The following is a 13,557-nucleotide window of genomic DNA, read 5'->3' as shown; positions in this document are numbered from 1 at the left end:
TTTTAACCAATGAAACCACAAAACTACTGATTCACTCCCTGATTTTATCTCACCTCAACTATTGCAATTCCCTCCTAGTTGGCCTTCCTTTACATAAGCTATCCCCTCTTCAGTCTATCATCAATGCTGCTGCCAAACTTATCCACCTTACCAAACATTCAGTGTCTGCCACCCCTATCTGCCAATCTGCTTTCCTCTCACCTAACAAATAACATTTAAAATACTAACAACAGTCTACAAAGCCATTCACATCTCTGCCCCCCAGCTACAGCTACACCAACCTCATCTCAGAATACCATCCAAATCATCTTCTTCCCTCCTTCCAAGACTTCCTGCTCTCTAGCTCCCTTGTATCCTCTTCCCATGCTCCTCCAGGTTTTCTCCCAAGCCTATCCCATCCTCTGGAACTCCCTACCCCATTCTGTCCAACTGTTTTCTATACTGTCTGCCTTTACATGGAAACCCCATCTCTTCAGGAAGGCCTATTCCCTCCTCGAACTAATAAAATGCACTTTTACTTTCTACATCAGCTCAGTCCCCACAATTATTACCTTTTGCATTACTTGACCCTCCCTTTTAGATTGTGGGCTCTCATAAGCAGGGCCCCCCTAACCATATTGTATTGTAACTGTACTGTCTGCCTTAATTTTGTAAATTGCTGGGAAAACTGCTGGAGCTATATAAATCCTGTATACTATTAAAGTGCTGCAATAATAATTATTATTATTATTATTATTATTATTATTATTATTGTACACCTTCCATTTGTTGTGTTTGAATGTGCAGTGCTCCAAGGGCTGTGGTTCTGTTGCCTCCCCCTGTTTTCTAGAACTCTGTGGATAGTTCTGGAATCTAGTGGGTGGAGAAGCAGATACCGCAGCCTGAACATTTATGGAGTTCCCACCAATCCCTGGGGAGGTGAGGCCCAGTAGATGGGGGAACAACCCATTAATAGTCGGGAGCCTGGCAGTCAGGGTGCAGAGTCCGGGGTCCAGTTGCCTGGATGGCACCCCTGTGCTAGTGGGCCCTGCCCCTGTTGAGAAGGAAAGGTGAAGAAGCGAGAGAGAGAAGGAAGAAGGAGAAGAAGCAGTTGGAAGTCTCACACCCTTTATCAGCCTCAGATAGGCTTAGCTGAATCCATCCTGACAGACAAGTCCCAGCCTGTGTACCAGTGTGCCTGTACAGCAGCCTTTTGGACTCCAGGATTTACTTAAAGGGACTGAGTGAGTAACTAACTAAGTAGAGAATCTAGCAAGGTGCAATACTTTGCGTGTCTAGGACCAAGGGACATCTTAGAGCCAGCACAAAGCAGCCAGAAGCAACCCCATATCTCTAGCTTGGGATGGCAGTCTCCAGGTGCTTTGGCCTTTTCTGTTAAGTGCAGCACCTGCGTTCTTCAGTATGGAACTTTTTGTTTGCTACTTTAGTTGCGCCATCAATGCCGGGTGGGTGGGCAGCAGACTTGAATTCAGTTCATAGCAGTCGGAGACTTTAGCAAGCAGTCAATGTCTGTTCAGGTTCTTCTGGACATCCCATGCATCCCTATTCCCTATCCAAGTTATCCCTTATATAAACACAACAAAAGAAAAACCTCTGGCCTGTTTAATGAGCCTGTGATGGAAGTGCGAAAATACCTGTCGTCTGGCTTTGTGACGGAAAGACCCAACAAATGCAGCAGCTCCTACGGGAGTAAGCACTACATTATTATTATTCCCACAGTTTTCTGATCACAATAAAGTACCATGTGGTGTGAAGATTGTGACGAGTGGCTAACCTGAGAATTAAAAATAATTTCAAGGGTTCCTCCGGGGTAGGAAATAGGGTTGCACCGATACTGGATTTTTATTGGCGAGTACGAATACTGATATTTTTGGTTAATAACTCACCGATACCAAATACCGAGACCTTTGCGGTGTGATTTGAGCCCATACAAAATGAATGGGCTCGTATCACAGTGCAAAAAATTGTATGCAATTTAAACAGGAATGTGGTGGGATTCCTGTACGAATCGCATGCGGATTAGGATTTTTGTGGCTGACTATTATTTTTTTCTTGAAGGATAAAGCTAGCACTATAGGTGTATCCCCCATAGATACATATGCATATTTGGGCATTCCAAGCCCATGCATGATAGTACCAAAATAGATAAAAAAAACAAAAAAAAGGTATTTTGGTATTCAGAACATCTGACCATCTTCTGTTGTGTATCAGCAGCTTTAAAAGGCTGTTCTACCTTACCTATACATTTACCCTCTCTCCTCTGGAGCCGTTTGCTAGTTACAGAAATAGGAATCCGCACCTAACCTTCATCCTATGATTCCTATGTTTCATCCTAAAGGATATTTTCATCCTAAAGGAGTCCTCTGCCCTTGTTTGGGGTTTAAAAATGCCTGAAAACTTGCAAAGATCTATATAAGAAGATGAGAAAATGTTTTATAGCAGTTTCAATGCACTACAGAATAGTAATCAATCAATGTGCCAGCCAGGAATGGCTTTGATAGCATTACAGCTCTCCGTCCTGCTGGATAAATGAGAACATGTTTAAAATAATTTCCAAGGTCGCAGATAACATTATCAAATTGGTTGTCAGTAGGTAAGACATCCTATGTGTTATTATATTGTCGTTTACCTAGCATTGGATCAGTGTTTCCAGTGCTGGGATGTTGGAATCGCATTCTTGTGCCATGTGATCTGTAGGTATTTGGTGCAGAGCGAGCCAGGACAAAGGAAGACAACGCCAAGTAGAGGTTATCTAGCGTTAGGGTCTTGTTTAAGAATTAGGTTAGTGTTAGGTTTAGCTTTCCGTGTTCCATGTTTTAGGGGATTAAATGCTATGGGGAACGTTAAACAAAATGCACACTTTAGAAGATGAGAATTCAATACTCAGCTTCATATGGAGATGTCCATGAGAGTCCAACTCCATCCCCCTCTGACCCCCATCCACCTCTGACCCCAGTCCCCCTCCGACACCCATCCCTCCCTCTCCTACTCTCTGCAGATCCCCTTCTCACTAACCCTCCACACTTCCCCTTCCCACTAACCCTCCACACTTCCCCTTCCCACTAACCCTCCACACTTCCCCGTCCCACTAATCCTCCACACTTCCCCTTCCCACTAACCCTCCACACTTCCCCTTCCCACTAACCCTCCACACTTCCCCGTCCCACTAACCCTCCACACTTCCCCGTCCCACTAACCCTCCATACTTCCCCTTCCCACTAACCCTCCACAATTCCCCTTCCCACTAACCCTCCACATTTCCCCGTCCCACTAACCCTCCACACTTCCCCTTCCCACTAACCCTCCACACTTCCCTGTCCCACTAACCCTCCACACTTCCCCGTCCCACTAACCCTCCACACTTCCCCTTCCCACTAACCCTCCACACTTCCCCTTCCCACTAACCCTCCACACTTCCCCGTCCCACTAACCCTCCACACTTCCCCATCCCACTAACCCTCCACACTTCCCCTTCCCACTAATCCTCCACACTTCCCCGTCCCACTAGCCCTCCACACTTCCCCGTCCCACTAGCCCTCCACACTTCCCCTTCCCACTAACCCTCCACACTTCCCCTTCCCACTAACCCTCCACACTTCCCCGTCCCACTAACCCTCCACACTTCCCCTTCCCACTAACCCTCCACACTTCCCCTTCCAACTAACCCTCCACACTTCCCCGTCCCACTAACCCTCCACACTTCCCCTTCCAACTAACCCTCCACACTTCCCCGTCCCACTAACCCTCCACACTTCCCCTTCCCACTAACCCTCCACACTTCCCCTTCCCACTAACCCTCCACACTTCCCCTTCCCACTAACCCTCCACACTTCCCCTTCCCACTAACCCTCCACACTTCCCCTTCCCACTAACCCTCCACACTTCCCCGTCCCACTAACCCTCCACACTTCCCCGTCCCACTAACCCTCCACACCTCCCCTTCCCACTAACCCTCCACACTTCCCCATCCCACTAACCCTCCACACTTCCCCGTCCCACTAATCCTCCACACTTCCCCGTCCCACTAACCCTCCACACTCCCCGTCCCACTAACCCTCCACACTTCCCCGTCCCACTAACCCTCCACACTTCCCCGTCCCACTAACCCTCCACACTTCCCCTTCCCACTAACTCTCCACACTTCCCCTTCCCACTAATCCTCCACACTTCCCCGTCCCACTAATCCTCCACACTTCCCCGTCCCACTAACCCTCCACACTTCCCCGTCCCACTAACCCTCCACACTTCCCCGTCCCACTAACCCTCCACACTTCCCCTTCCCACTAACCCTCCACACTTCCCCTTCCCACTAACCCTCCACACTTCCCCGTCCCACTAACCCTCCACACTTCCCCGTCCCACTAACCCTCCACACTTCCCCGTCCCACTAACCCTCCACACTTCCCCTTCACACTAACCCTCCACACTTCCCCTTCCCACTAACCCTCCACACTTCCCCGTCCCACTAACCCTCCACACTTCCCCTTCCCACTAACCCTCCACACTTCCCCTTCCCACTAACCCTCCACACTTCCCCGTCCCACTAACCCTCCACACCTCCCCTTCCCACTTCCCCTTCCCACTAACCCTCCACACTTCCCCTTCCCACTAACCCTCCACACTTCCCCTTCCTACTAAACCTCTTTTACTTCTCCAACATTCTATTTATCTAAGCCAAGGCTTGCCAAACATTTCAGTACAAGGACACATCTAATATTTCTAATCATTTACAATTACAAATAACAGTCAAGGAAATAAAATTTAATAGAAAATTAACACGATCCAAGATATAACTTCACATCAGAACCCTCCATTATATCAGAAGTCCCCCCTTTCAGATCACACCCCTCTTCACATCAAAGTTCCCCCTTCGCATTAGAAGACACCCTTTACATCTGAGCCCCCCTTCAAATCGGAGGACACCCTTCACACCTGGACCCCTTTCAAATCACACTCCCCTTCACATCAAATCTCTCCCTTCACATCGGAGGACACCCTTCACACCTGGACCCCCTTTCACATCACACTCCCCTTCCCACTAACCCTCCACACTCCCCGTCCCACTAACCCTCCACACTTCCCCGTCCCACTAACCCTCCACACTTCCCCGTCCCACTAACCCTCCACACTTCCCCTTCCCACTAACTCTCCACACTTCCCCTTCCCACTAATCCTCCACACTTCCCCGTCCCACTAATCCTCCACACTTCCCCGTCCCACTAACCCTCCACACTTCCCCGTCCCACTAACCCTCCACACTTCCCCGTCCCACTAACCCTCCACACTTCCCCTTCCCACTAACCCTCCACACTTCCCCTTCCCACTAACCCTCCACACTTCCCCGTCCCACTAACCCTCCACACTTCCCCTTCCCACTAACCCTCCACACTTCCCCTTCCCACTAACCCTCCACACTTCCCCGTCCCACTAACCCTCCACACTTCCCCGTCCCACTAACCCTCCACACTTCCCCTTCCCACTAACCCTCCACACTTCCCCTTCCCACTAACCCTCCACACTTCCCCGTCCCACTAACCCTCCACACTTCCCCTTCCCACTAACCCTCCACACTTCCCCGTCCCACTAACCCTCCACACTTCCCCGTCCCACTAACCCTCCACACTTCCCCTTCCCACTAACCCTCCACACTTCCCCTTCCCACTAACCCTCCACACTTCCCCGTCCCACTAACCCTCCACACTTCCCCGTCCCACTAACCCTCCACACTTCCCCGTCCCACTAACCCTCCACACTTCCCCTTCCCACTAACCCTCCACACTTCCCCTTCCCACTAACCCTCCACACTTCCCCGTCCCACTAACCCTCCACACTTCCCCTTCCCACTAACCCTCCACACTTCCCCTTCCCACTAACCCTCCACACTTCCCCGTCCCACTAACCCTCCACACCTCCCCTTCCCACTTCCCCTTCCCACTAACCCTCCACACTTCCCCTTCCCACTAACCCTCCACACTTCCCCTTCCTACTAAACCTCTTTTACTTCTCCAACATTCTATTTATCTAAGCCAAGGCTTGCCAAACATTTCAGTACAAGGACACATCTAATATTTCTAATCATTTACAATTACAAATAACAGTCAAGGAAATAAAATTTAATAGAAAATTAACACGATCCAAGATATAACTTCACATCAGAACCCTCCATTATATCAGAAGTCCCCCCTTTCAGATCACACCCCTCTTCACATCAAAGTTCCCCCTTCGCATTAGAAGACACCCTTTACATCTGAGCCCCCCTTCAAATCGGAGGACACCCTTCACACCTGGACCCCCTTTCAAATCACACTCCCCTTCACATCAAATCTCTCCCTTCACATCGGAGGACACCCTTCACACCTGGACCCCCTTTCACATCACACTCCCCTTCACATCAGAAGGCACCCTTCACACCTGGACCCACTTTCACATCACACTCCCCTTCACATCAAACCTCTCCCTTCACATCAGAAGGCACCCTTCCCACCGCGGCCCCCTTTCACATCACACTCCCCTTCACATCAAACTTCTCCCTTCACATTGGAAGGCACCATTCACACCTGGACCCCCTTCACATCAGAAGATACCCTTCACATCTGCGTCCCCCTTCACATCTGAGCCCCCCTACACATTAGGAGACCCCCTTCACATCTGGGCACCCCTTAGACATCTGAGCCCTCCTTCACATCAGAGTTTCCCCTTCTCATAAGAAGACACCCTTCACAACTGAGCCCCCTTCGCATCCTTTCACATCAGACCCCCCTTCACATTTTAACCCCCATTCACATAATAGTCCCCTCTTCACATCAGAGTCTCCCTTTCACATCAGAAGACTCCCTTCACATTAGATTTCCCCTTTACATCTAAGCCTCTTTCACATCAGATGACCTTCATCACCTCAGACCCCCTTTACATCTTAGTCCCCTTTTACATCAGAAGCTCCCCCATCACATCAGACTTCCCTTCACATTAGAAGACCCTCCATCACATCGGAGCCCCCTTACAAATCAGTACTCCCCCTTCACATCAGAAGTTCTACCCACAGCCTGCTTGGCACAGGGCAGGAGGCAGACCTAGTAGTAGGTTCTCTCCTCAATGTTGCTGCTCTAGATCACCATCATGTGTCTCCATGGAGTGATCGGGCTGGCCACCAGCACTAGAGCAATGAATGATGACATGTATTCTTCCTGCCTGCTCAATGTCATTGGTTGTTATGGTGGCCGGGCCACCTGCACCATGGAATCACACATATGGGACAAGTTGCTGCGGGCAGGGAAAAGTCTTGTAGTGCACTGGATGTGGCCCATGGGTTGTAGTTTGGACACCCATAGATAAGAAAGCTTATTGAGGTGCGGGAAAATTGATGTTCCCGTATATAGCTGGATACTCAACTCAACTTGATCACTTGATCCTTGAAGGCATGTGTCAACATACATACTGACTTTATCTATAGGGTGCTCCACAATCATTTCCGGACATCTTCTTTAGGTTTCAAAAGCATCATCCTGAAGTCTCTCTCTCTCTCTCTCTCTCTCTCTCTCTCTCTCGTTATGTGTATAAATGAAACCTATCCACAGAATTTCTTTCTTCCATTCAAACCTCATTGTCATGGGCAAGACCAAAGAGCTGTCAAAGAACGTCAGGGACAAGGTTGTAGACCTGCACAAGGCTGGAATGGGCTACAAGACCATCAGCAAGAAGCTTGGTGAGAAAGAGACAACTGTTGGAGCGATTATTCGCAAATGGAAGAAATACAAAATAACTTTCAATCGCCCTCGGTCTGGAGCTCCATGAAAGATTTTGCCACATGGGGTAAGGATGATCATGAGGAAAGTGAGGGATCAGCCCAGAACCACACGGGAGGAGCTTGTGAATTATCTCAACTCCAGGCAGATAGGACCACAGTCACCAAACAAACCATTGGTAACAAACTATACGTCGCCATGGATTGAAATCCTGTAGCGCCCGCAATGTCCCCCTTCTTAAGAAGGTACATGTACAGGCCCTTCTTAAGTTTGCCAATGAGCATCTAAATAATTCAGAGGAGGATTGGGAGAAAGTGCTGTAGTCAGATGAGACCAAAATTTAGCTCTTTGCCATTAACACAACTCGCCATGTTTGGAGTAAGAAAAACGCTAACTATGACTCTAAGAACACCATCCCTACAGTCAAGCACGGAGGTGGAAACATTATGCTTTGGGGCTGTTTCTCTGCTAAAGGAACAGGCCGTCTTTGCCACATTGAGGGGCCATGTATTGTAAAATCTTGGATGAGAACCTTCTTCCCTCAGCCAGAACACTGAAGGTGGGTCATAGATGGGTCATTCAACATGACAATTACCCAAATTTTTTGAGGGCACTGAAACTTCAAGTTGCCAAGCCACAGCCAAGAAACCTTAAGGATTTAGAAAAGATCTGTAAAGAAGAGTGGACCAAAATCCCTCCTGAGATGTGTGCAAACCTGGTCACCGACTACAAGAAACATCTGACCTCTGTGCTTGCCAACAAGGATTTCTCCACCAAGTACCAAGTCATGTTTTGCTTGGGAATCAAATACTTCTTTTACTCACTGAACTGCAACTCAAAAAATAACATTTGTATCATGTGTTTTTTCTGCATTTTCGGTTGATATTCTGTCTCTATCATTTAAAATACACCTATGATATAAATGATAGGCCCTTCATTTCTTTTGAAAGTGGGCAAACTTACAAAATCTGCAGTGGATCAAATAATTATTTTCCCCACTGTATCTATGGCTAAGGTTGTGAGGAATCTGCAGTGAAAAATCATTTTAAACATTCTTACAGAATAAACCTTAGTAACTAAGCATTTATCCACATCCAACATGCTTGTGACCAATCACTGAGACCTGCTAAAAGGGATGCTCTGCTGTCCCAGGTTCACGCCATACTGGCATGTCGATCACATGCAGAGAAATTCTTTCTTCTCATCACCAGGTACATATCCAGGCTGTCCCTAGACCACAGGTCTCAAACACAAGGCCCGCGGGCCGAATGCAGCCCCCCAGGCCATTTCATGTGGCCCTCGCAACTTTCCTGCAGCTGCAGCACCCCCTTGTCTCTGCCCCAACCTTGTCCCAGCAGTAGGCAGCAGAGAGGACAGAACTCCTTTGCCAGATCCTGTGCTTCTCTGTGCTGCTGCAGAAAGGCTCGTCTTTGCCCACCCCCCTTCTCACCAGTCTGCAGCAGACAGGAGGGCAGAACACCTCCTACAGATCCTGCACCTCTCTGTGCAGCCACAACACCACCTTGTCTTTGCCACCCCTGGTCTCAGCATTCAGCAGACTCTGGAAGCTGACTCCAGCCCTCTTCTGGTCCTCCTCCAGACCCTGCACTTCTTCCCAGATTTATCCTCATTTTCTTCCTGGCAGCAGCACAAGGTAAGGGGGTGCACTGTGATGTAAGGAAGGGTGGGTGACTCTTGACTTATAATGGCGGGGTGCTCTAGACATCTAATCTTACAGATATAACCGGCCCTTTGAGGGAAACTATAATGCTGATGCGGTCCGCGATTAAATTGAATTTGACACCCCTGCCCTAGACTGTCCCGCCTCTACAGGAACCTGTGCCTAGGCTTAGCCTATCTCTCCCTCATATGTGTGTCTCTCCCAGCCTAATTTCTCCATACTACAGAACTCCTCATATGGCTGAAGCAGAGGCTATAATTGACTCCTATCTCCCAAAAATGGCTGCCAAAATATTGTGAGAATTCTGTATCCTATCAGACGCAGGCTCCCCCAAAATGGCGCCCAGCTTGAATCCTGTGCAGATAACAAGTCAGTCCTCTGCAAGGTTCCCCTAGCACCAGTTGGTAAACAACACAGCGCTCTCTACAGATGGCAGCGATGTGCACATTACTTAGTGAAAACAGCACATAGTGCACACATTACACATTGTTAGCCACCCAGTTAACCCTTTTTTTGCCCATAAATGTTAACCCCTTCACAGCCAGTGTCATTAGTACAGTGACAGTGTATATTATATTAGCACTGATCACTGTATTAGTGTCACTGGTGATGTCAGGGTCATTTAGTCAGCTCCCAGCCAGTGCAAGTTAGTGTCAGATTGCCCGCCTCACTATCACAGTCCCACTATAAGCCGCTGATCACCACCATGACTAGTATACAAAAAAAAATCCAGTATCTATACCATAGTTTGTACACACTATAACTTTCACGCCACCCAAATAATATACACTTATTGGGATTTTTTTGTTTTTAACAAAAAACATGTAACAGAATACATTTTTTTGATATATTTTTTATAGCAAAAAGTAAAAATATATATATTTTATTTTTCTAAATTTTCTGTCTTGTTTTCTTTATATATATATATATATATATATATATATATATATATAAAACAGTGGTGATTAAATACCAACAAAAGAAAGCTCTATTTGTGTAAAAACAATTGTATACATTTAGTTTGGGTATAGCGTTGCGTGACTGCGCTATTACTAGGTAAAGTAGTGCAGTGCTAGATAGCAAAAAATGGCCTGGTCGTGAAGGGGGTAAAACCTGCCAGAGCTGAAGTGGTTAATGTTATTAAAAAGTGATCTTTCCATTTTTCTGTAAAATTCAATAAAATAAGGCAACCTGGAGGCTGCCCCCAAAAATGCCATTTCCTGCTTGTGTGACTGGCTCACTGATTTTCCCAGACGTCTGAACTATGTTATAAGTTAAACTGTAGGCATCCCCCGCAATATGAATTTAAATTTTGGTTAAAGTAGCTAAATATATTTAAAGGAATGCAGAACCAGCAGCTTTTCTCATCAGAACACTGAGAGTGCATCAGGTGATTTAAATGAACCAGTCACTCCCATTTAGAATCAGTCTTCAAAGAAATCCGCTATGTGGTTTGTATAAATCCTTGCAATGTCCATTGATCACCTAGAGGGGATTTTTTTTTTCCTCAAAAAAGTAGGGTTACTCTTTACCAGCAGCAGCAGCAGCATCCATAACACCTGCCTTCATTCTTGTTCCTAGTCAGTAACTGTGTTTAAGCCACAGACAGCCAGGCATTTGGCATTTTTGAAGAAGGCTAGCAATGACAATGTACATATTTCTGACCCCAGCTAAGATGTTTGTTTAGTTTTGAATGCCTTTCAACTTTTGTTAGCTGACAATGTCTTCATTTCTTCTCACTTCCCCTCCATATGACAGGTGTCAGAAGAACAGAAAATTAGGGATCAATATAAGCATTCTTTAGTAGAGTTGGGGCTCATTCACACTAGCAGCTATGGGGCGGTAAAACCCCACAGTTGAGCTGCTTTTTTAACTGCCCCCCAACCACTCTGCCTTTTGCTGCAGAGGCAGCGTCCAAGGGGTGTACACTTGCCACGGCCGCAATCAGGGCTTCTGTTAGAAATCACGTGGCCCCATACAGCCTACCTGCCAGGGTCCCCTCCCCCCCCCCCCCCCGAATATATCAAGACAATATTTTCACAAAAAATACACCAAAATCATTATTAGCAGACACAAAAATAACAGTGAACTTGTGTGAATTAGTCCCTTTTAATTGTTTTTTTACATTAAAAAAAATTATATGATTTATTTTACAATTTTTAAAAATATTTACAATTATTTTATTTTACAATTTCTTTAAACTAATTTATTACACGTTTAATTGCTATTTTTTTTTTTTTATTTGTTATTTTTTTACAGGACAGGGGAGTCTGCAGCACTGCGGGTTGGGGATGTGGGGGACAGTGAAGGGTGGGCACACAGGGAGAGGGGGGATCAGGAGCAGGCAGAACAGGGAAGTGGATCGGTGTCGGAGAAGCAATTACAGGAAAGGAACGATGCCCTGTGTCTGTGTCTCTCCCTGCAGTAACTGAAAGCTGGCAAGAGTGGGAGAAACTGGCTTTCAACTGCTGTATAGAGCCACACAGGGCTTCCTTCTGTAATTGCCCAACTGCACCTATTCCCAATGCTGTTGGGGCCCCCTTGTGTGCCTGGGCCCCCTACAGGAGGACTGGTGGTCCCCCCCCTATCAGCAGCACTGGCCGCAATGCTTTGATTCACAACTGTACCCCTTGTCTCTTTCAGCCGGTGTGGCTCTCGCCATGTGAAGCTCACTCAAGTGAATGGGGTCGTTCTGTAAGCGCCCTGCAATTGCGTGCAATGCAAGCGGTTGCGGCATGCCAGCGTGGAATTCAAGGTGCTAAAGTGGAGGCAAGAGGCAATACTGCACAAATTGCTCTTCAGAGATCTAAGCACATGTGAACCAGCCCTGAGAAAAGATCAGAGCCTCCAGCATGATAATATTGCTGTCTTTGTCTCTATGAGAAAGATATAAAGATATCAAGAAAAACCATCCTCTACCCCTGCAACACAGACACATACTTTAATACAGAAAAATAAAATACATATCTCTCTTACCTTGAATTTTTGGATCCTTTAAAATGTAATTTCTTCACCGAATTTTCTTGCTTGATTGTCAGTTTCACCTTTTCACCATAACGGTTAAGACGGCTTGTTTCATTTGTGTTTTGGAAGGCGGTTTCCTCATGGCTAGCATTCATTAATTTGCGAATGGTTGCATTGATTTCCAAGACCAATGTTTGATTCCCTTGTGACTCATGAAATAAGCTCAGGTGCTGGGCCAGGCTCTGCAGACCCAAAAATCCGACCAGCCACAGGAAAATAGTCTTAGTGACCAAAACCATTGTGGCCAACTCGTACAGATAAGAAAACACTTGGGTTACAGGAATGTTAAGAGAAAGACAAAGCTTGCAGTAGAACACATAGAGGTGAGGGATGACAAGCAAAAATATGTAGACAAGAGAGGCAATGAAAGAAACTGGAATGAGCCTGCTCAGAAATAAACACCAGAAAAAATACTTAAATGTGGACTGAGAAGTTAGAGCTAGCAATAAAAGTACAAAACAGTGGAGATGGAGTATAGAGAAGAAAACCAGAAAGTATGCAGCTGGGTGTAGGCAGAAATGAGAATGATGCACACAGTAGGCAGAGAACTTACAGAATGATTTACAGATATTCCAGTAACAGAGGGATGGAAAATTGGAAATATAAGAGAACTTACAGAATGGCCTACAGAGATCCTACAAAGGGATGCAAGTATAAGAGAACATAAAGGATTACCTACAGGGATCCGAAAGAGGGATAGGAAAATTAAAAGAGCCTAAATAATGTCCTACAGAGATCTCAAAGATGGATGGAAATATAGAATAATTTCCAGAATGGCCTACAGCAATCCCAAAGAGGGATGGAAACACCAGAACTTACAGAAAGACCTACAGAGACCCAACAGAGGGATGAAAATTTACAAAATGACTTACAGGGATTCCACAATAAGATTGATATATATCAGAACTTACAGAAAGACCTACAGAGACCCAACAGAGGGACGAAAGTTTACAGAATGACTTACAGGGATTCCACAATAAGATTGATATATATCAGAACTTACAGAAAGACCTACAGAGACCCAACAGAGGGATGAAAGTTTACAAGAACTTACAAAATGACTTACAGGGATTCCACAATAAGATTGATATATATCAGAACTTACAGAAT

At 46.4% G+C, this 13,557-nt stretch overlaps 1 protein-coding gene across 2 annotated transcripts in view; it reads right to left on the bottom strand.

The window, feature by feature from the left end:
• Nucleotides 1–13,018, bottom strand: part of LTBP4 (latent transforming growth factor beta binding protein 4) — a 355,162-nt gene extending 342,144 nt beyond the window's left edge. Inside the window, exon 1 of one of the 2 annotated variants that reach the window (XM_082262863.1) lies at nt 12,400–13,018. In XM_082262863.1, coding sequence (XP_082118989.1) covers nt 12,400–12,686 — 287 coding nt within the window. In that variant the 5' untranslated portion in view covers nt 12,687–13,018. The remainder of the gene's footprint in view (nt 1–12,399) is intronic. The other variant, XM_082262864.1, reaches the window with a different exon arrangement.
• Between the last annotated feature and the right edge of the window lie 539 nt (nt 13,019–13,557).

This window comes from Pelophylax lessonae (genome assembly GCF_965119305.1).
Source record: "Pelophylax lessonae genome assembly, chromosome: 7".
NCBI lineage: Eukaryota > Metazoa > Chordata > Amphibia > Anura > Ranidae > Pelophylax > Pelophylax lessonae.
Note: the sequence above shows the minus strand (reverse complement) of the source record. Positions and strands in the feature narration are given on the sequence as shown.